This window comes from Protopterus annectens, chromosome 1.part1 (assembly GCF_019279795.1).
Source record: "Protopterus annectens isolate FY-2018-M chromosome 1.part1, PAN1.0, whole genome shotgun sequence".
Classification (NCBI taxonomy): Eukaryota; Metazoa; Chordata; order Ceratodontiformes; family Protopteridae; genus Protopterus; species Protopterus annectens.
In genome coordinates this window covers 1,096,737,172-1,096,759,253 of record NC_056726.1, presented here as the reverse complement: position 1 = coordinate 1,096,759,253, position 22,082 = coordinate 1,096,737,172, and the positions used below count along the sequence as shown (strand labels likewise).

The 22,082-nt window shown below is 38.7% G+C and overlaps 1 protein-coding gene across 1 annotated transcript in view; it reads left to right on the top strand.

Moving 5' to 3' along the window:
• Nucleotides 1–22,082, top strand: part of LOC122815448 (acetylserotonin O-methyltransferase-like) — a 485,689-nt gene that overhangs the window by 16,332 nt on the left and 447,275 nt on the right. The window contains exons 2-3 of the mRNA XM_044087953.1: nt 2,268–2,442; nt 21,454–21,583. Coding sequence (XP_043943888.1) covers nt 2,268–2,442; nt 21,454–21,583 — 305 coding nt within the window. The remainder of the gene's footprint in view (nt 1–2,267; nt 2,443–21,453; nt 21,584–22,082) is intronic.

The following is a 22,082-nucleotide window of genomic DNA, read 5'->3' as shown; positions in this document are numbered from 1 at the left end:
CTACATCGGCAACTCATTGCCGCAATCCATCCTTCGAGGAAGATGCTGTAGCCGGTGCCCTAGCCACATTTCCCCTAGTCGGAATGAATACCACCTCAGTTTTCCCTTAAAACAGACCACTGGCCTAGTGAGACTAACCTGGTCAGCAAAGCAGAAGCTAGAAAGCAATACATGCAGGGTAATGTAATATTGTGTGACATCACAGTGACATCAACTGATGGGACCACCCTTTTTGATGACTGACTTTACATAGTAGGAAAAAGAAAAGAACACGGCACTAATTGCACTGCTAGGCTGCTGCAGATGTAAGTACCAGTATTGATGAAAAGTGTCAATATGGTGCATTTTTCTCCAGTTATTTATTTTCTATGTTCCTAAACCTAATTATGGATGATCCATGGAGATAAAAGGTCAAGAGCTAGCAGCCTGTGCACATGGTGGTAAATCTGATTCAAAATTATCTTTGCTATTAAAAAATTGTAAGTTTTGATTTACCCCATAAGATCGTTTAAGTCAATAACATCACTTTACTGCTCATTCAGAAATGATGATCTTAACATTCCCTTGCATTTTGAAAGTTCTGTCAAATACTGTTTGTACTGGGCGTGGGACAGGTACTCAGTTGTGCCCTTAGTGTGATATTTCAGATGCTAGTACTTAAGATCTTGTACTGGGTCCGACTGACCTCCCACTCTTTTTCTTTACATGTCACATATGCAAAAAGTGGATGAATGGATTTCTAACAGGTGACATGTTTTATGTTACTTTCAAAGTATACGTCATAATCTCAGAAAAGCACACATACTTTAAAGAGTTTCATTAATGTTTTTCTATATCATGCCAAAGTTGGGTTAAAACAGGTAACTTCCTACAACAATGCGTTTTTTTACTAAGATGCAGACTGGACCGCTATGCAGTTGTAAAATGGCAATAAGACTGAATGAAAGATGACTCAAGCCTCTAGATCTAAGAAAGATGCAAAAGAAATCACATGTAGTTAGCACACTTGCCATTTTCTGAACATGGCAAAGAGATAGTTTTATTTTTCAATGACAGAATCAAGTAAAAGCAAAATAATGTTGGGTAACTGCAAGTGCCCAAAAAGCAAGATGCACAATTTGTTTCATGGAATACGGTTCAACATAGTAGATGAGGATAATACAAAAGCAGTATTACACTGCATGGTGAAGTTCTAAAATCAGTCTGAGTGAACAACAATGCAACACTGGGCAATGTTGCAGAGTGCTTAAGCATTTTAATTCTTGCTATAAGATTTCTTTTGTCACTGCTTGGTAGTTGGTAGGATAATGATAGCTAAAAAAATACTGTTTTCCCACAGTGGAGTACTGCCTTCCAGTGATATCTCTACAATCACATGATAGGTAGAGTACAATAAATATATGTCAATTTGTATTACATCACTGAAATACAGATTTTAAAATATACATTAAAATATACTTTAAGATATATGAAGAATATACCCTAGAATATATAAAAGATATATAAAATTATTACTTTAATCTAGTGTGTTGTATCTTTATCAGAATAGGTTTTATTGATCTGCTATTAGTCCTCCATCCTTTGCCTACATTGGCAACTCATTGCCGCAATCCATCCTTCGAGGAAGATGCTGTAGCCCACCTACAAAAAATTGTAAGGAAAGTTATATGGTGCCCTAGCCACATTTCCCCTAGTCGGAATGAATACCACCTCAGTTTTCCCTTAAAACAGACCACTGGTCTAGTGAGACTAACCTGGTCAGCAAAGCAGAAGCTAGAAAGCAATACATGCAGGGTAATCTAATGCAATATTGTTTGTCCTGTGATAAAGGGGAGAGACTGTAAATAAACACTAAATGAGATGGTAACATTAAATTCATGTGATAGTGGAGAGGGCACAGGCAATAAAAACTGTGAGAGATGTTGCAGTGCTGTATGTCTTCCGATGAGGGTAGATAGAGTAAGGAAGGTTAATACGATGACATGATATGATGTCTCTGTAGTAATGCAGAGGCACTCATTAAAGTAATGCTGAATATGTTAATTCAATTTCATAAATTCGGTGGTACTGAAGTTAGACTTGTTAAGTAAATGTTGTCAAATGTGGTGCAGTTTTATGCTCTCTGAGAGCACATGATAACAGAAATGGCCATCAGTTCTTTTTCCTCTCAGCCTTCCATAAAACTAGGCTTTGCATCCTTATTTAGACTCTGAAAACAGTTGGCATTTGTCAGCCAGATTATTAAAAACTTCAATTTTAATTTACAGGCCTTATTTACAGCTTGTGAACTCGGTGTGTTTGACCTTTTACAAGAGATGAATGCCCCACTGTCAGCCAATGAAATTTCACAGAAGCTGAACACCAGTCGACATGGAATTCAGAGATTACTGAATATATTTGAATCAATGCAACTATTAATGTCTGAGAAGAAAAATGACACAGGTAAATGGTAACAGCAGTTTATTAATGGTATCTCTGTGTCCTGTTGGCATTTATTTCCTTGATCTTTTAATCAGTTAGACAGAATAATTCAAGGACTCTTGTCAGCCATGACTCATGCCATAAGACAGTGACAGTTAACATATGTAACATACCTACATTTGGTAGATGTATTGGACACTAGTGTGATTTCTTGTCAGAATTCTAACTGCTCATAGTCTGAGCTAATTGTTAGATTTTGGATCCTACAACTGAACAAAGTTTCAACATTTCTCCTCTACAGAAATGATATGTCTGGTCATCCAGACTCAAGTTTGTGAAAGAAATGTTAATGGCTGGACACCATTAGCAGGCAGGTATAAGGCCATACAAAAGAAGAGTCACATCACAGATATTCTTTCAGCAGAAAGGTTTATTGACAAGTGTTCATGCTTTCCCTGTTACGTCTCATGTCCCTAGAAGGGAATTTCTTGAATCTGGTGCTGTTTCAGACCCGGCTAAGTACTTTACTTTAAAATCATACTTGGTCAAAATATTTTACTGTTTTTAACTACAAAAGTGCATTTGGTTTTCTCTGTCCATGCTGTTGGCTTGTTTGTTTCCTATTTGACTTTATATTGTTGTCTAGCACATTACACTCCAAACAAACCTTTTGTGTGTTTCTACATTTACAAGGCTAGGCTTATGCATCTGCTGGATGTAAGTCATTGTCTGGTCTCTCCAAGTTTAGAAACATACAGGAAGCTTTAGAGTGGAGTTTCTTATTGACCACAAGGCCTAATCAGTTTTCCTATTTTAAGTGCATGTATAAATTTGATGCATGTATAGTAGGAGACACTTAGACTGTAATTTTTCCTATCGAACTACCTCTTCAACTATGATTAGTAACTCAGAAATTATAGCGTATCTGGTTTGTGCACAGAGAAGCCCTGAGTAGTAGATTTAGTATTATATGGCCCTATCTAATCCCTTGTCTCAAAAGCACCTTTATCTGCCCTTTTTAACCCTTCATGCACCACATACATGTAGCTTACTTAATAAAGCTAAAATAACTAAAGCCAGGATAAACTGTAGAGTAATTTCGCTTTAATCGCCAAAGTCCACAGAACTTAATGCTTTCACCATAATACATATTCATCAGAGTCAGTGGAAAATTTAAAACACTCATATAAATAGTTACATCATCTAGCAACAACCAGTCAAATTCATCAATACATTAATACATTAATATATAATTAGTCTAAAGTAATTAATCTAAAAAAATCTCAAATAAAACTTCATACTAAACTGTTCCAGTTGTCTTAAAAACACTCATATATTTAGTATGTATATATATATATATATATATATATATATATATATATATATATATATATATATAAACTCCTAGCTCATACAAAACTCAATAGAGGTTATGTATATATTATACTGTTGCACCTATATCTATTAATACAATTATATAGTACTAAATGCAAATATATATATATATATATATATATATATATATATATATATATATATATATATAAAATGTATCTAAATAAATAAATAAATATTCAACATATATAATAATTTCAAAATAATTTATCATGTTAATAAAGATAAATAATAAAGTACAATTATAATGGCCACTTCAAAATTTGTTAATAAACAATTTTTTGTAAAAACATGCTTGTGAAAAACGTGTTTTGTTAGTTGATAATATAACTCTTTGACTTCAGGTAGGGAAAAACAGATATATTGTCATTTATACCCGGATACTGGGTGGCATTTAATCTAATTTGCCAAGCTGTTTCCAACATTTCCACCTTCAGCTTGTCATCACCTCCTCGAATGTCTGGCATAACTCGACCCAACACAAAGAAAATAAACTTTTTAAAATTTGAACAAACTGTGGTGTGTATCTACAGGGCATTAAGGGTGTCCTTATTCTTAATAGCTCTGAGATGTTCTGCAATTCTTTCCTTCAATTTCCTCACTGTCTTTCCCACATAAAATGCTGGACATGATGTACAGTTGGCTATATATGCTACCATTGTTGAATTACAACATCTTCCTGGACAGGGGACAGACCTATTGTAACCCACAATAACCACATAGGGCCCCTCGTTCATGTATCTACAAACCCTACATGCCCCACATTTATACATCCTTGAATAACCTTTACATACCAGTCTTTGCTCCAAAATACTTTTAATATTATTTCCTTTACTAAAAACAACCCTTAACATATCACCTACAATTTCTTTTGTGTTGAAACTAAAACTAAATTCCCAAATTCTCCGCACAATGTCCACTGCAAAAGGTGTCTGATGATTAAATTTCAAAAACATTGCATTGTTCTTGAATAGTTGGTTAGCTTCCTTTTGTACTATATTTCCATCTCCTAAAATGGGAGGAAACTGGATAGCTCTTTTAGTTTTTATTTCTCTTTTAATATTAATCAAAAGTTTTAAAGGATAGCCTTTCTCTAGAAACATACCTACTAATTTATAAAGTTCTTCTTCAAAAGTCTCATTGTCACTAACCAAACATGACAGTTTCACCATTTGGCCCTTAACTACACTCTTCTTTTGACGGTAGGGATGACTACTTCCATAGTGTAACAAAAAGTTACTATATGTTTTTTCTAAATATTGTACTTTGCATCCCTTCATTAGTTTTTACCAAGTGTATGTCAAGAAAATCTATATTGTCTTTATTCCAAGTACTAGTAAATTTGAAGAAGCTAGTAGCTGAATTTAAGTAATCTATAAATTCTGTTGCTTCCAGTTCGCTACCCTTCCAGAGAATCAGTATGTCATCCAGGAATCAGCTATACAACAATATGTTTTCCATAAACTAGAATCAAAAATAAAAACCTTCCCAGTGTAATATTACAAGGTTAGCAAACCCTGGGGCACACTTCACCCCCATAGCTACACCTGACACTTGCAGAAAAATTTCCCCTTCAAACGACAAGAAGTTATTTCTTAAAATTAACTCCATTAGAGCGACTAACAGGGTGACTTTTCCTCCTTCTATCCTACCGTGTCTGTTTAAACTCTCCCCGAAATACTCCAGTCCTTCCATATGTGGGATAATAGAAAACAAATTAATAATGTCAATGCTGAGCAAGGACCCTGTAAAGGTTTCATTAACATCCCTCAAACGTTCTAGACAATTCCAGGAGTCCTTGATTATGTGGTCCATGCCCAAAATGATCCCCTGTATTTCCTTGTCCACAAAAGATGCTAAAGGTTCTGTTTTTGAGCCCTTGGCTGCTACAATGGGCCTAAAGGGGGGTTTCTCTATGCATTTGTGCACCCTGGGAATCCCAAACAACACCGGTGTCACCGGGTGTTCTACATTCAAAAAGTAAAATTCTCCTTCTTTAATTTCCCCTTGAAAAAGTGCATCTAACATAAACAAATCAATCTTATGATAAGCTATATGTATTTCGTTGAGTGATGCAGTCTGGTATGTAAATGTATCACGTAAAATTCCATGCATTTTAGCAACATAGTCAAAATGAGCCATAATAACTACCCCTCCCCCCTTACCAGGCATCATTATTCTCGCCTCATGGTTATTAGCTAACTCAAACAGTGTTTTTATTTCCTCAATGCTTAAATTGTCATAATCCTCATGGGTATTAGTTAACTCAAACAGTGTTTTTTATTTCCTCAATGCTTAAATTGTCATAATCCTCATGGTTATTAGCTAACTCAAACAGTGTTTTTATTTCCTCATTGCTTAAATTGTCATAATCCTCATGGTTATTAGCTAACTCAAACAGTGTTTTTATTTCCTCAATGCTTAAATTGTCATAATCCTCATGGGTATTAGCTAACTCAAACAGTGTTTTTATTTCCTCAATGCTTAAATTGTCATAATCCTCATGGTTATTAGTTAACTCAAACAGTGTTTTTATTTCCTCAATGTTTAAATTGTCATAATCCTCATGGTTATTAGCTAACTCAAACAGTGTTTTTATTTCCTCAATGCTTAAATTGTCATAATCCTCATGGGTATTAGCTAACTCAAACAGTGTTTTTATTTCCTCAATGCTTAAATTGTCATAATCCTCATGGTTATTAGCTAACTCAAACAGTGTTTTTATTTCCTCAATGCTTAAATTGTCATAATCCTCATGGGTATTAGCTAACTCAAACAGTGTTTTTATTTCCTCAATGCTTAAATTGTCATAATCCTCACGGGTATTAGCTAACTCAAACAGTGTTTTTATTTCCTCAATGCTTAAATTGTCATAATCCTCATGGTTATTAGCTAACTCAAACAGTGTTTTTATTTCCTCAATGCTTAAATTGTCATAATCCTCATGGTTATTAGCTAACTCAAACAGTGTTTTTATTTCCTCAATGCTTAAATTGTCATAATCCTCATGGTTATTAGCTAACTCAAACAGTGTTTTTATTTCCTCAATGCTTAAATTGTCATAATCTATAAGTCTTCCAGTGTTATTCAATCCCCTCCAAACTTCATTAGTACATAGTTTTTCAAACATCAATACTTACTTATGTGTTGGGGGCATAAAAGTGCTTTTCCTTTTAAGTGTACTCAAAACATTATTCGATTTGTTCACACCATAGTTTTGTTCCCTAAAAAATAAAGACAAATTTATTTGCCTTGTAAACATTTTTAGACTAATATAACAGTCAACAAAATTCAAGTGAAATGCAGGAACAAATGCAAACCCTTTACTTAGTAAATCATGATACACATCATTTATTGTTAAAGCACTATAATTATAAATGGAAAACCCATTTCTTTGGCACTGAACAATACTATTACCAGAAGCATTTACATCACTCATTTGTAACACATTATAATTTTCTGTGTCTTGCTGTTCAAATACAACATTAATGTCATTAACGGCCGTTACCGTCCCTTCCTGGCATTCCATTGCCATTTGTTGTTCTGAAAATTGTTGCGTCGGTAATAATGTGAATCACCCTGGGCTTGGTAGTGTTGCCCTTCCCCTTTCTTGTTCATTAGGTGTTCTGATCTCCTCACTTGGGGACCCGTAGGTAAACAACGCTGGTCCTCATTACTCAATTGTTCATTTTTACCAACATAGTTACCCTCACAGTTCAAACACACATCAACATTGACATTTCCCCCAACCCTGTTGGTATTTCTAACACCCACTTTGGTGTTAGACACAAAAGGATATACTTTGTTGTTTTGTAATCTTCAGAATCTCTCAATAACTTTTTAGTTTTAACTTTGATATTTTTGTTTACAAAACTTTCAAGATTATCTAACATAGAACAGTACTTAACAACATGCTGAGAAAACAACAAGTCGTTCACAATGTTCTCATTGTCTCACGTTTACAGACCACCATCTAATCTTTAAAGAAACAAATACAATATGCAAGAAATGTATACATAGAATGGCACTGGAGGCAAAACTATTGCATATACGCATACACAAAAACAATTAGGTTGTTAGAGACACATATGATACACCCACCACAAATAATACACACCTCACACATAGACAATCTTAAGCTGAGGCATGTAAATGCAATCTTCCTAAACCCTAAAGACTTCCCAGATACTACAACCTGCAAAATATTATCCTCAGCAAACCTTAAAACACTTAACAAAAGCATCTCTAAACAATACATGTAATGCCACACCCAGTGGAGCCTCAACTACAAAGCAAGGCAGTGCACTACCCAGGACTGTAGTCTGACTCATAATGGTACCTGTTTAACAAAAAAGTAATTGTCAAACAGGTACCATTATGAGTCAGTCATAGTCCATAGTGGTGTAAATGACCTGAGATGTACCTCCTTTGACTATACGAAGAGAGGCATTACAGATCTGTCAAACTATGTGTCACAGGCTGGTATGTGCCTGTTATTAAGCAACGTTTTACCTTCAATAAGGATGATGCCCCAATATGAACACAAGATGACTAATGTTAGCAACTGGATTACTTCCTGTTATCATTATAAGGAGATACAGTAATTACCAGCATGGAAGGATTTGGTTAACAGACCATTTTGCTTTGCCAAAGATGGTCTGCATGTCTCCCCTCTAGGCTTTTGAATATTAACTAAAACATTGTCATCCCCATACAACATTTTTTTTAGGCAATGTCAAATTGTCAAACCTTCCAACATAGCAAAATCAACCCATGGAAATCTAAATGTGTTACTGCCCAATGCCAGGAATTTACCCACGCCCTGCAAGCTTTTCTCACATTGGATAATGCAGACATCTGTGTAGTTATCAAGGCATGGTTTAAATTATCAGACAGTACCCTGTCAGTGCAAAGCTTCAGTGTCTTCTGCTCTGCATATATAAACCAGCAACTGCACAGACTGGGACTAAAGATGGAGATGTGTTGATCTACATCAAAAACAAGCACACCTGTAGGTTAGTTAAACAGGTCAATGTGCTAGAATTTCTCCACATACAGATTACCACAGACAGAGTCACATACCATATCCTAGCAAACTATATGTCACCTTCTATGCCCCAGGAAATCCTTAGCACATACTTAACGTACTGGAGACATTCAGCATTCAGCCAAATACCATTCTCAGTAAAGACTTTAATTACCCATCTATAGGCTGGGAATCCTACAAACTCCAAATTCGCAGGCGCAGAGATTTCTAGAATTTGTAAACACAAGCACAGTAGGTTAGAGGTACAAACATATTGGACCTGGCACTCACAAATATGGGAGAATGCATGGCTAGGCTTATAAAAGCCCTAGAGGTCATTAGCCTAGTCTACACCTATGAACATAACATTATTTCATAAAGGCATGCTACATCCTTGTTTTATTAGAAAAAAGAAAGTCTGTATATTTTAGCTATATAACTTTATGCAACTGGTTCACAAGTGAACATTACTTTTATGCTTGTGAGTCATGGTGTGACAAAATACAGCATACATGAAACTGCAGTAAAATGAAAGTTGCTTTAACTATAAACATTGCATATGCCCATTAACTCTTAAGTTTTTTTCATAGGTTCATAGTTAAGCAGTAGGTTAGCTGCCCTTGCAAGTCATTTTAAATCTAGCTAAATTTCCTTGATGAGGATCTAACCCAGGAATTCTGGTATAAGAGGTAAACACCTAAACCATTATACTAAACCCACGCACCCACGCGAATGTATCATATCTAATATATTAGCTATTGTTTGGAGAGTAGTTTTCACCATCAGCAGAAACAGAAGATAATAGTTCCATGACTACAATATTTGCAGAAATATAAGATGATTCCTAAGGGAAACCTGAAGTCTCCGCTCTTTGATAAGTTAAGTCTACTTTATCAAGAGTCTTAGGATTTTCTGACATCTCAGGGTTGTCAGAAGTCTCCGATTTTGACTTGATAGCTTCAAGACATGCCTGCATTTTATTTAATGACTACAGATCCTCACCCTGCAGAATATGGGATCTCTGATTTGGATGACCCAGTACCGTTGCTTGTACATGATATTTCTGTTACAGTTTTTCCCATTTCACTCCGGCCCTTTCACCTTCCTTCTCCCAAAATTCCCTACTGCAAATCTGCCAAAGTATTGCTTTTGTTGTTGCTATCTCTGTCTGCAAACGTCAGAAAGTTACATTCTACTAATCGACAAAACAAAGCTGGGAATTTGAATTCTTAATGATGTGCATAACTTCAAGCTGAACCTCAAGCTATTGTTCTGAGACTGTAGGCTACTCCACTGTTCTTCCCTTCCGAATAACTTAGCTTTACTCTACAAAAGCTAACTTTGTTATCCTCCTATCTTAATATGTTACAGTTCGCAGTGCTATCTTGTAAGTGGTTTAAGGAGCTGACTTGGTTTGCCTCATGCAGTCAGTTATAAAGACGTCGGAGGGAACTTATTTAATATTTGTCCTCTTTTGTTTTACTACCTTACTAAATAATAATATTCATATATTCCACCGTTTGTCATCAGACTAGTGCCAAATATGTTCAAACTCACATATTCTGCTGCTCTGTAAGTTTATTCTTAGTACTGAATTCTAGATCATCCCTCAATTGAGTTTATCTGATGATGAGTTTTACCTCTTTCTTAGCACAGAGTGTTTATTGCTGAATACAAACTGTTAAATGTTAGCTTGGTTTCTCCTCCGCTAACACTGCAAGCAGTGTACTTTGTTTTGTCTTCAGGTCAGTATATAAAGTTACCTATATATTTTGCTGGTGCTCAAATTGTTAATCAAGCAAATAATATAGTTTTACTCATTACACATAAATAGGTTCATAGTTTCATAAGTAACTAGTAGGCTATCTCCCCTTATGGGCCATTTTAAGCCCAACCTATTTAATTTATTTGTGCTTGAATTGACCTATCACATTTGGTTAGAGACTGGCCTTACCCATCCCATGGATGATAATTTTATGTTACCCCTAATAATAATAACTGGGATCATATCATAGATAATTTGAGAGGACCCATGCATGGGATAAACACTTAAGAGCTGTATATGTTCATAACTTTAAAACTGGGAGCCACAATTGACTCTCCGGCTGACACAGACATTCTCCAAAAGGGCCTTACTGAGATGGACACTTGGTGTCAAAGTCATGGTCTGAAGCTAAATGCCAAAAAATGTATAGTCATCCCATTTGGGAAAAACAAAACACCCATGAATTGCCACATAGGTGGCAGCCCCCTTAATACAGAAGAGGTAATAAGAGATCTGGGGACCCAGGTAGATAGTAATCTCTCCTTTGACAATCATATTGCCAAAGTAGTTAGGAAATCCTTCAATGTAGCCCATCTAATTACTAAAGGGCTCTCATCTAGAAATAAAGAGCATATAGTGCCCCTCTACTCATCACTCATCAGACCCATCATAGAGTACAATGCCCCATTTGGGATGTACCTCACAAGACACTTCCAACAGCTGGAAAGATCACAAACATACCTCACCAAGAGGATTACTGGCCTCAAACATATGTCTTATGCAGCCCGACTGGAAAAACTCCAGCTGTATTCAGTGGCATATCGCTTACTCAGAGGTGATCTCTACCTGACTTACAAAACCATGTCCAACTCAGAATTGATGGACATGCTCCACCTAAAGAAATCCAAGTCACTGCAAGCCACTCACTCTAGTGAGCTAAACCTTATAGGTTCATAGGTTCATAGGTTCATACTAGGCTATCTGCCCTAGGGCATTTATAAGCCTAGCCAGAGTTGTGTGGCTTTCACCACCCCTTAGGTTGAAGAATACTATACCCATTAGTTTGCCATGCCTCTGTCCATTAGTGATACAGAGATGATCCCCGGGGTAAACCTACGATCTCACATCCACTGGTCAAGATTCCTCTTGAACAGAGCCAGCGAGGTGCTCTGTCTCACATGGACCGGGATTCTGTTCCACAGCATAGGGAGTCTCTGGGTGATGAATCTGTCCCTCCAGCATGTCCTATTTATATCCGTGTTGAGGTTTAAGTCTCTTGCTCTTGTGGCTCTGGTGGATTTGGATTTTTTGAGGTGGAGCATGTCCATTAATTCTGGGTTTGACATGGCCTCGTATGTCAGGCACAGGTCACCTCTGAGCAGACGGTATGCGACTAAATAGAGCTGGAGTTTCTTCAGTTGGGCAGCATATGGCATATTTTTGAGCCCCTTTATCCTTTTGGTGAGGAACTTTTGGGGTCTTTCCAATTGCTGCAGGTGTCGGGTAAGATACATTCCAAATGGGGCATTGTACTCAATCATTGGTCTGATAAGTGAAGAGTACAGGGGAACAATGACCTCCCTTGATCTGTATGTGAATCCCTTCATAATCAGGTGGGCAATGCAGAAGGTCCTCCTAACCACTTTGGCAATGTGAGTGTCAAAAGAAAGGTTACTGTCAACTTGGGTCCCCAGGTGCCTGATAACCTCTTCTGTGCTTAATGGATTGCCACCTATGTGGTAACTTGGGGTTACCTTGTTTTTACCAAAGGGTATGACTATACATTTTTTGGCGTTTAGCTTAAGGCCATGGCTCTGGCACCAGTTATCCATTTCTATGAGACCTCTCTGAAGGATATCTGTGTCTGATGGATTTTCAACTATGCGCTCCACTTTGCAGTCATCTGCAAACTTTGTCAGCCACAATCCTCCTATGTTTGCTTGCACTTCTGAAAAGTAGATGCCGAACAAGAGGGGCCCAGGACTGAGCCCTGTGGGACACCGCTTGTGACCGGCTTGGAGTCTGACATGGCACCAGCAACTCTAACCCTGTGGGTTCTGTCCTTGAGCCAGTTTGCAACCCATCTTGTGACATATGGGTTTACATTTAAGCTGGTGAGCTTTTCTATGATACCCGAGTGGGGTATTGTGTCGAAAGCTTTTGCAAGGTCAAGGTAGGCTGTGTGAACTGCCTTACCCTCATCAATGGCCTTGGTGACTGTTTCAAAAAAGTCGACCAAGTTCAAGAGGCATGATCTGCCCTTGACAAAGCCGAATTGGGTAGGATCCAATGTCTGTAGGTCCCCTATGTCTTTAGTTATGAGTTCCATTATGATCCTCTCCATAGCTTTGCAGACCAGGCTTGTTAAGCTTATAGGGCGGTAATTACCAGGGTCTGTAGAAGCACCGCCTTTGTGGAGTGGGACCACAGTTGCCGTACACCACTCTTTGGGTACGTATCCTGTGGTAAGGCTAAGATTAAACAGCAGCCTTATGTGTGGGTTTAGTTCCTCATTGAGTTCGTGTAGCACGCAGCCGGGGACACCATCCGGTCCCATTGATGCTGTGTTTTTAGCTTTAGAGAGAGCAGCTCTCACCTGGGCATTTGAGATGATTGGGAGGCTACACTCTGCTGGGATAGATATTTCTCCATTTGCGGGGAGGGACGGGAGAAATTTTCACTGAACCTGTCTGCCAGTATGTTTGCAATGTCTGTGGGTTCAGTGATTTTTGTATCATTTTGGACTAATTCTGAGCATATCTGGGAGTTTCCACCCAGATTTCTAATATAGCTAAAGAAGGCCTTATGATTGTCTTTTGAGTCCTTGGTGATTTTTCTCTCAAAGTTGGCCTTGGATGATTTTATGAGTGATCGTAGTTTTTTACTAGTATTGATCAGAGATGTCTTCCCTTTTAGGGATTTTGCTCTATCTTGTAGTAGCTTTCTCCTCTTGTTGTAAAGTTTGTTTATGGCTGGGGTCCACCAGATCGAGCGCTTGCCTTTGGTGGAAAGGGTCTTGATTTGATTTGGGATTGCTTGATCCATGCAATCCTGGAGGTGCTCGTAGAAAGCATTTGTAAGGGATTCAGCAGCATGGGTTGTGGTTTCCAATGGCTCAGGGGCCTTGAAGGATACCACACCAGTCTTAAGAAGTGTGAAGTTGGCTTTTGAGAAGTTCTTCACTGTGGTCTTTTTTGTTGGGGGTGGGGGCGGGATGTGGATCTCCAGTGAGATTAGTTTATGGTCTGATCTCACCAATGAGGGATATACTTCCAGTGTGGAGCATTTTGTCCCCATGTTTGTGATGATCAGGTCTAGTATATTTTCACCTCTTGTGGGAATGGTGACAAGTTGTTCCATAGCATTTGAGTTTATGAACTCCAGGAACCTTTGGGCTAGGGTATTGGGGCTTGAGTAATGTTCCCAGTCTATGTTTGGGTAGTTGAAGTCACCCAATATGATGGTGTTTGGAGAGAAATTTATACTCTCCAGTGTCTTCAGGAAGGCTGTGTGGGGTTCCTGAGTTTGAGAGGGTGGCCTGTAACATGCTACAAACTGTAGAGCAGTTTTGCCTATGGTTAATTGCACCTGAACGGTCTCTGATGCTTCATGAGTGGCCACCAGCCTGGAGGTGTGGGTATCCTTGATGAATATGGATACACCCCCTCCTTTTGTGGTACGGTCTGGGATTTGGGGCCGGAACGCATAATATGAGGTAAAACCTGATAATGCCGGGGTGCTCTCAGGAGCCTTGAACCAGGTTTCAGTCACAGCACAGACATCGATGTTCTCCATACTGAGGAGGGCTTCGAGGGCGTGCATCTTGAGATTTAGACTTCTGGCATTGAGCAGCATTACCCTTAGTTTTTTTCCATTATTGTTTTCTAGGGCGGTGGGTTTAGAATTTGAGCCTTGTCTAAGATAGGCACTATGGGGGTGGCAAGAGCCTTTGCCAATATCCGGAAACCCAGGGGTGACAGGTGCAAGCCATCCCTTGCAAAGCAGCGTGGCTTGTCAAGCATGTCATTCCAGGCAGACAGACATTGGATCCCCTTAGAATGACACCAGAAATTAAGCCAATTATTAAAACTGATCATTTTGTCTCTGTATTGTGGCATCATTCTTGGTGAAGGTAGGATACTGCTCAGGGTCAGGGTCATACCAGCCTGGGCTACATAATCTGAGATCTCCTTTATGTCTCTTTTCATGTAGTCCAGGGAGGTACGTCTCAGGTCATTCACACCGGTATGGACAATGACTGAGTCATACTTGTACTTGCTGTGGAGTGACCTGAGTGCTTGTGTTATGTGGCGGATTCTAGCACCCGACAGGCAGCTTACTGTGACCCTCTCCTTGTTCAGTCTGGTGAGTGGGACGTCAGTGTGTCTGACTATGGAGTCACCTATGACAAGTGTGTCTAGCATTGTGTTTGGCCTTAAGGGCTGTGACCGATTTGCACACTGACTTTGTGATCTATGTGTTGCTTGTGTTATGTCATGAGGTGGCAGTTGTTTGGGTGTCTGCTTTGGAGGCCTCTGCTGTTTTGGTAGATTTTTGATCAGTGCCTCCGAGTATGCCTTTGTGTGTTTATGTGTTTGATTTGTAGTTGTGATAGTTCTATGTGAGACTGGGTTTATGGTGTGTGTGGTTACCTTCTCCTCCTGTCTGGTTTTGCCAGTCCTGAGTTGAGAGAGCTCAGCCTCCAGTTTGGCTATATAGTTGCATCTCTCGCATGTATTTGTGTTTTGTGGGAGGAGGAGAGGGTTGTCTGTGTAGATGAGGCAATTGTAACATTGCCTCAATATTCCCTTCCCAGATTCACCAGCTGAGCAGGAGAGGACGCTAGCAACTGACCCTTTGACATGCTAGAAGAAATGAAAGTTTGCTGTGTAACTGAGTTAGAAAGGACCTATAGGGAAGTGGGTACTCAAGGGGGTTTTAAGCTAGTGAAGTACTTTGTATAATATAGAAGTGCTTTACCTGACTAAAAAATGCTTTAGGAACAAGTGCTGAGCTTTACAGATAGAGAATAGACTGTTTAAATTACAAGTAGAGCAGTTCTGATGGTGCTCTAGTGGCAACTCCGCGCTAAATGCAGAAAAGGCAATAAGTCAGTAGTACAGGCTAGCACACTTTAGTGGGAAGCCAAACAATTAAATTAAACAGCAAACAAACACTTTTCGACTTGAATTAGACTAATTTCGACTAAAATGTACTTTTAAGTGCAGATAATAAAAAATGCAGTAAATAGCTATGAAAACAGTTAAAGCTTGCTCTAGGTAAGCAGTAGAAGGTAAAACAAATATAAAAATGGTAGGATACTTAATTAGGAAAGCAGTCGCTTTTTTTCAGTTCTCTGTAGCCAGGAAGACTCAACAGGACCACGTGGAGCTGTGTCTGAGCAATATGGCTTCAAAAAATGCCAGAGGCAGATTTTAACCAGGGAACTTCAAAAGAGCTAGAAATGGTCCAAAATGACCAATTACTACAGCTTCTTGTGCTGAGGTCACTTCCCTCAAGGACAGGTAGGCTATTCAAGGCTCCCCACTTCCACTGGTGAGCTAAGAAACTTCCTTCTATCCAAGTAAGGCAATGGACAACACAGGAACTACAACACAGCCCAGGATACAGCAAGGCCTGTAAACTGGTCTAACTAGTTTAGGAGAGGCAGGAAAACAAGGAATATTTTTTTGTTTTTTGTTTTTAAATAGAAACACACAGAAATGCAGAAAAGGCAATAAGTCAGTAGTACAGGCTAGCACACTTTAGTGGGCAGCCAAACAATTAAATTAAACAGCAAACAAACACTTTTCAACTTGAATTAGACTAATTTCGACTAAAATGTACTTTTAAGTGCAGATAATAAAAATGCAGTAAATAACTATGAAAACAGTTAAAGCTTGCTCTAGGTAAGCAGTAGAAGGTAAAACAAATATAAAAACTGGCAGGATACTTAATCAGGAAAGCAGTCACTTTTTTTCAGTTCTCTGTAGCCAGGAAGAGTCAACAGGACCACGTGGAGCTGTGTCTGAGCAATATGGCTTCAAAAAAAATGCCAGAGGCAGATTTTAACCAGGGAACTTCAAAAGAGCTAGAAATGGTCCAAAATGACCAATTACTACAGCTTCTTGTGCTGAGGTCACTTCCCTCAAGGACAGGTAGGCTATTCAAGGCTCCCCACTCCCACTGGTGAGCTAAGAAACTTCCTTCTATCCAAGTAAGGCAATGGACAACACAGGAACTACAACACAGCCCAGGATACAGCAAGGCCTGTAAACTGGTCTAACTAGTTTAGAAGAGGCAGGAAAACAAGGAATATTTTTTTTTTTTGTTTTTAAATAGAAACACACAGAAATGCAGAAAAGGCAATAAGTCAGTAGTACAGGCTAGCACACTTTAGTGGGCAGCCAAACAATTAAATTAAACAGCAAACAAACACTTTTCGACTTGAATTTGACTAATTTCGACTAAAATGTACTTTTAAGTGCAGATAATAAAAAATGCAGTAAATAACTATGAAAACAGTTAAAGCTTGCTCTAGGTAAGCAGTAGAAGGTAAAACAAATATAAAAAACAGCCACAACAATAAATAGAACATGCTGGAGGGATAGATAGATTCCTGTCACAGAGACACCCCATGCTTTGGAACAAAATTCCTAACTACATTAGGCAGAGCCCCTCACTAACACTCTTCGAGGGAAACCTTGATGAGTGGATGGGTAACAGAAAATACACCCCTGGGATCACTTCACTGGCTTTTCTTCACAGAGGCTCAGTTAATTAATCAATGCGGCGACGAAAGCTAACACACTCTGGCTAGGCTCATAAATGCCCTTGGGCAGATAGCCTAGTACCTACCTATGAACCTATGAACAATTTAATACATTTTTCACCACTGCAATACAGATGCTTACTAGAAAACAAAACAAGTCCTCCCCTCCTGTACCAATCTTTCTACACGATGGCAACAATACCTTTCACATTTAGCCAGTCCCAACCAAAACCATCAAAACCTGCTCAGTAAACTGAAACCGCCCTCTCTAGCTGCTGACAATTTCCATCTAAATAGCTTAAACAAGCAACAAAAGCTGTAGCAGATCCCACCTCCATTTTAATTAACTGCTCCATCACTGAAAAACAAATGCCAAACCACTGGAAAATATCATACGTCACCTCACTCCATAAAGGCCGAAAGTCTACCAAAATATCAAACTATAGATCCATCACAATTCTGTCAACATTAGCTAAAATATTAGAAAAGTACCACAGGGTTCAGTCCTGGGTCCTCTCCTGTTTGGTATCTACTTCTCTGAAGTACAGTCTAACACAGAAGGTCTTTGGCTAACAATGTTCGCAGATGACTGCAAACTAGGAGCCATAATTAAATCTCCTAACGATGTGGACATCCTACAAAAGGGCCTCACTGAGACAGATGCCTGGTGTCAAAGCCATGGCCTCAAGTGAGAGCATTGTCATCCCTTTTGGTAAAAACTCTGTACCCATGAACTACCACATAGGTGGTAGTCTACTTAACACCGAAAGTGTGATAAGAGACCTTGGGACACAGGTGGACAGTAGTCTCTCCTTTGATAAACACATCGCCACAGAAGTCAGGAAATCCTTCTATGTGGCACACCTCATCACAAAAGGTTTCTAATCCAGGAAAAAAGAGGTCATTGTTCCCCTCTACTCATCACTCATTAGACCCATCATAGAGTACAATGCCCCTTTTGGTATGTACCTCACAAGACATCTACAACAACTGGAAAGGCCACAGAAATACCTCACAAAGAGGATTACCTGCCTCAAACAGATACCCTATGCACACCGTCTCAAAAAACTCCAACTTTACTCTGTCGCATATCGCCTACTCATAGGTGATCTCTGCCTAACATACAAAGCTATGTCAAACCCAGAGCTGTTGGACATGCTCCACGTAAAGAAATCCCAATCCCTCCGAGCTACATGCTCTAGGGACCTAAACCTTGTCACCACAATAAACAGAACATGCCGGAGGGATAGATTCCTGTCCCAGAGACTTCCCATACTCTAGAACAAACTACCTATCTATATCAAACAAAGCTCCTCATTAGCACTCTTCAAGAAAAATCTTGATGACTGGATGGGAGATAGGAAATTCACCCCAGGGATCACTTCTGTGGCTCTGCTTGACAAGGGCACAGGAAAATAATTTTCCTGGGTAGCAAAAACCAGGGTACCATTTGGCTAGGCTTATATAGGCCCTAGGGCCAGTAGCCTAGTACCTACCTATGAACCTATGAACCTATAAAAATGCATTCATATTCAGCTTATGTATTATCTACTAACAACCTCTTAACAAATACATAACACAGATTTCATCCTTACCATAGCACCACAACAGCTCTCTTAAACTTTACAGACATCATAAACCATTACTGAAATGAGGGCAAAATTGTATCTTCAACCTTTCTAGATGTCTCAGAAGCATTTGACACAGTTTCCCACAACAAACTCCTTGACCAATTAATATCTCACAGTCTTAGTCACTCTACTCATTATATAACTGGCTGCCATCAAGCAGTCAAGTGGCAAGACAAGCTCTCTTCCTCCCAACCAGTTAACATGGCTGCCCCCCAGGGTTCAATCCTTGGACCACTTCTCTTTACCATTTTTACAAACTAGCTCCACACTGCCACCCAGTTAGCTGCCATCATTCAATCTGCAGATGACACTAAGCTTGTCTGCACTGACACCACTCTACAACAACTTCAAACAAAAACAAAACAAGCCTTCACTGCCATCAAATATTGGTTAGCAGATTCTCAACTAATACTTAACCCAAACAAAATTAAGCTCATGCTGTTCCTTCCTAGCAAATCTCTTGACTCCTCCACCTTATTTCAAATACACTCAACTGACAATACACTCATATCTACAGTACCTCACACCAAACTTCTGGGAGTAGTCATTGATAACAAATTAAAATTCAATATACTCCATGCACAAGCCATCAAAAAACACATGTGAAGTTAGGCCCTATCTATACAGACAAGTCCTTCCATACAACCAACACTGCACTGGATATAGCTATAACACAATTGCTCACCACCTTACTATATACACACCCCTTATGTACTAATCTAAATAAAGCTAAATTAACTAAACTAGAACTCTGTTATAATAAAATTGCAAAGTTTGCAACAAATGCCCCATATAGATCTCACCATTCCTTGGCATTGCAACAATTAAATTGGCTGGAACTACCCCAACAACTATTATTCACACTTCACTACTACCCACAAACTCATTCATCAAATAGGCAATATCCTACCAATTACAATATTCACAATCAAACTCAAGAACCCACCACTCCTCAAACACAGCCTTCATACATATTAACAAATCCAGCAACAAAGCAGGGGACTCACTTTACTCCTGCTACATCTCCAACAAGTGGAATTCCCTACCACAGTCCATCCTAACAATTTCTAATTTACCACCTTCAAAAAACTACTCAAACACCACCTTACCAAAAACTGGATTTGTGCATGTAGCAACTAGGCAAATTCTTACTCATATTTCTCCCTTAAGCAATCTTTCACTCTCTCAAACAAGTAAAGCCAAACTACGGGCATAACAACCAAATGCCTTTAACCACCCCTCCCTTTTTACTCCCCCTCAGGCATAACAACCAAATGCCTTTAACCACCCCTCCCTTTTTACTCCCCCTCTTTCACATCTCCCCCTTACTACTCTAACTATAGCAAATTATCCTTTATAAACTATTGTACTCCTGACACACTATTCTCTCTAGCCACATCAATTCCCCTTTTGATTCGCCCTGACAGCCCTCTTTGCTTAACAAACTCTTCCTCACCCTGAACCTTCACTGCAAGCCCTCTACACATATCTAAAAATATATGACTGTACATTTCTCACTATGTTCATATGGCATCTATATTATCTTGTCGAAAGACGATAATATCAAATGGTATAAACATTGAAAGTGCTGTACATCAAAACTGTTCTTGTGGGGGGGGGGCTGCACCCCCTCACACCCCCTGCTAATTATATATATCAACTCCGAGATCACACTACAGTGAGGAAAGAGCAAAATTTCTCATCCCCACTGTACCATGATCCCACAACAACACTTTCAATGTACGGCATTTGCAACATTATTGCCATTCAATATTTTCAACATGCGATAAGGTGAAGTAGACTCGTTCATATGTTATTATACCATGTAACTTTCTGTAAAATTGCATTGGTTTAATTACCGTGTGTGTATATTGTCTATCCATGTTCTTTTGATGTATGAAATTTTTCCGTAACAGCAGTGGAGTTTTTCTCCCTGGCCTCCACTGAAAGTGGACTTTGTACCAAGTTGAACACTCCCAGTAAACAAATGTAAAATAAAATAAAATAAATAAAATAAATTTTGATCAATAATTGAGTTTTTTATCAATCAGTAAGCTCATCTGTTAATTGTTCCAATCAGTATTGTACTCCACATCAAACTTATGAGTCAAGAAGTTAATATTTGCTGCTGGTATATAAGTCATATTTTTCTATATCAGGAATGCTTATTCATTATTTTTTCTATGATATGACATGGCTGTTTGAAGTGTTTGGAGCTAATCTTTAATTCAGTTGTGCCCTGTTATCATTACTCAGATAAAGCTCTGGAGCCAAGTTAAGCTGTACCTGATTGCCATAATCAGGAACAAAATGCATTGCGATTTATAAGTAGTTATATAAATGTAGTACTGCTAGGCAAGAGAAAAAAAAATCACCTGTGTGCAGATAGAACCACCGAATGCAAAAAACATCACCTATATGTATTCTTTTTGATTTCTTCCAGTGTGTTATCAGATATCTCAGATGGCGAAGAAGTTCTTGACAAAAAACAGCAAAGAAAACATAGTTCCATGGATAAAGTTCTACGCACAAACCGTGTATGCCTGTGCCCATTACTCTGTGCCTGCAGTGAGGTAAGACAAATGATACACTGTAACTAATGCAAGTCCCAAGAGATACACTGTAACTAATGCAAGTCCCAAGAGATACACTGTAACCAATGCAAGTCCCAAGAGATACACTGTAACTAATGCAAGTCCCAAGAGATACACTGTAACTAATGCAAGTCCCAAGAGATACACTGTAACTAATGCAAGTCCCAAGAGATACACTGTAACCAATGCAAGTCCCAAGAGAAACTATTTAACCTACATTGTTTCAATTCAATGGCAGGTAATAGAGTTGTTTATGAATGAACTAATCACTGAAGGAGAAACTGCAAAGTGATCTATGGAGGGATCAGGGGCAGATCATGTTGTGGCCTAGTAAACAGCTCAAAGGAGTGGTTCACATTTGTTATCATGGCAACACTAAGGAAACTTTTTTAGGAAGATGCACTCATTTAACTTTTTCCCAGAGAATATGAAAAGTGTCAATGAACTCTAATATGCTCTGTTTTTCTATATAGATCAT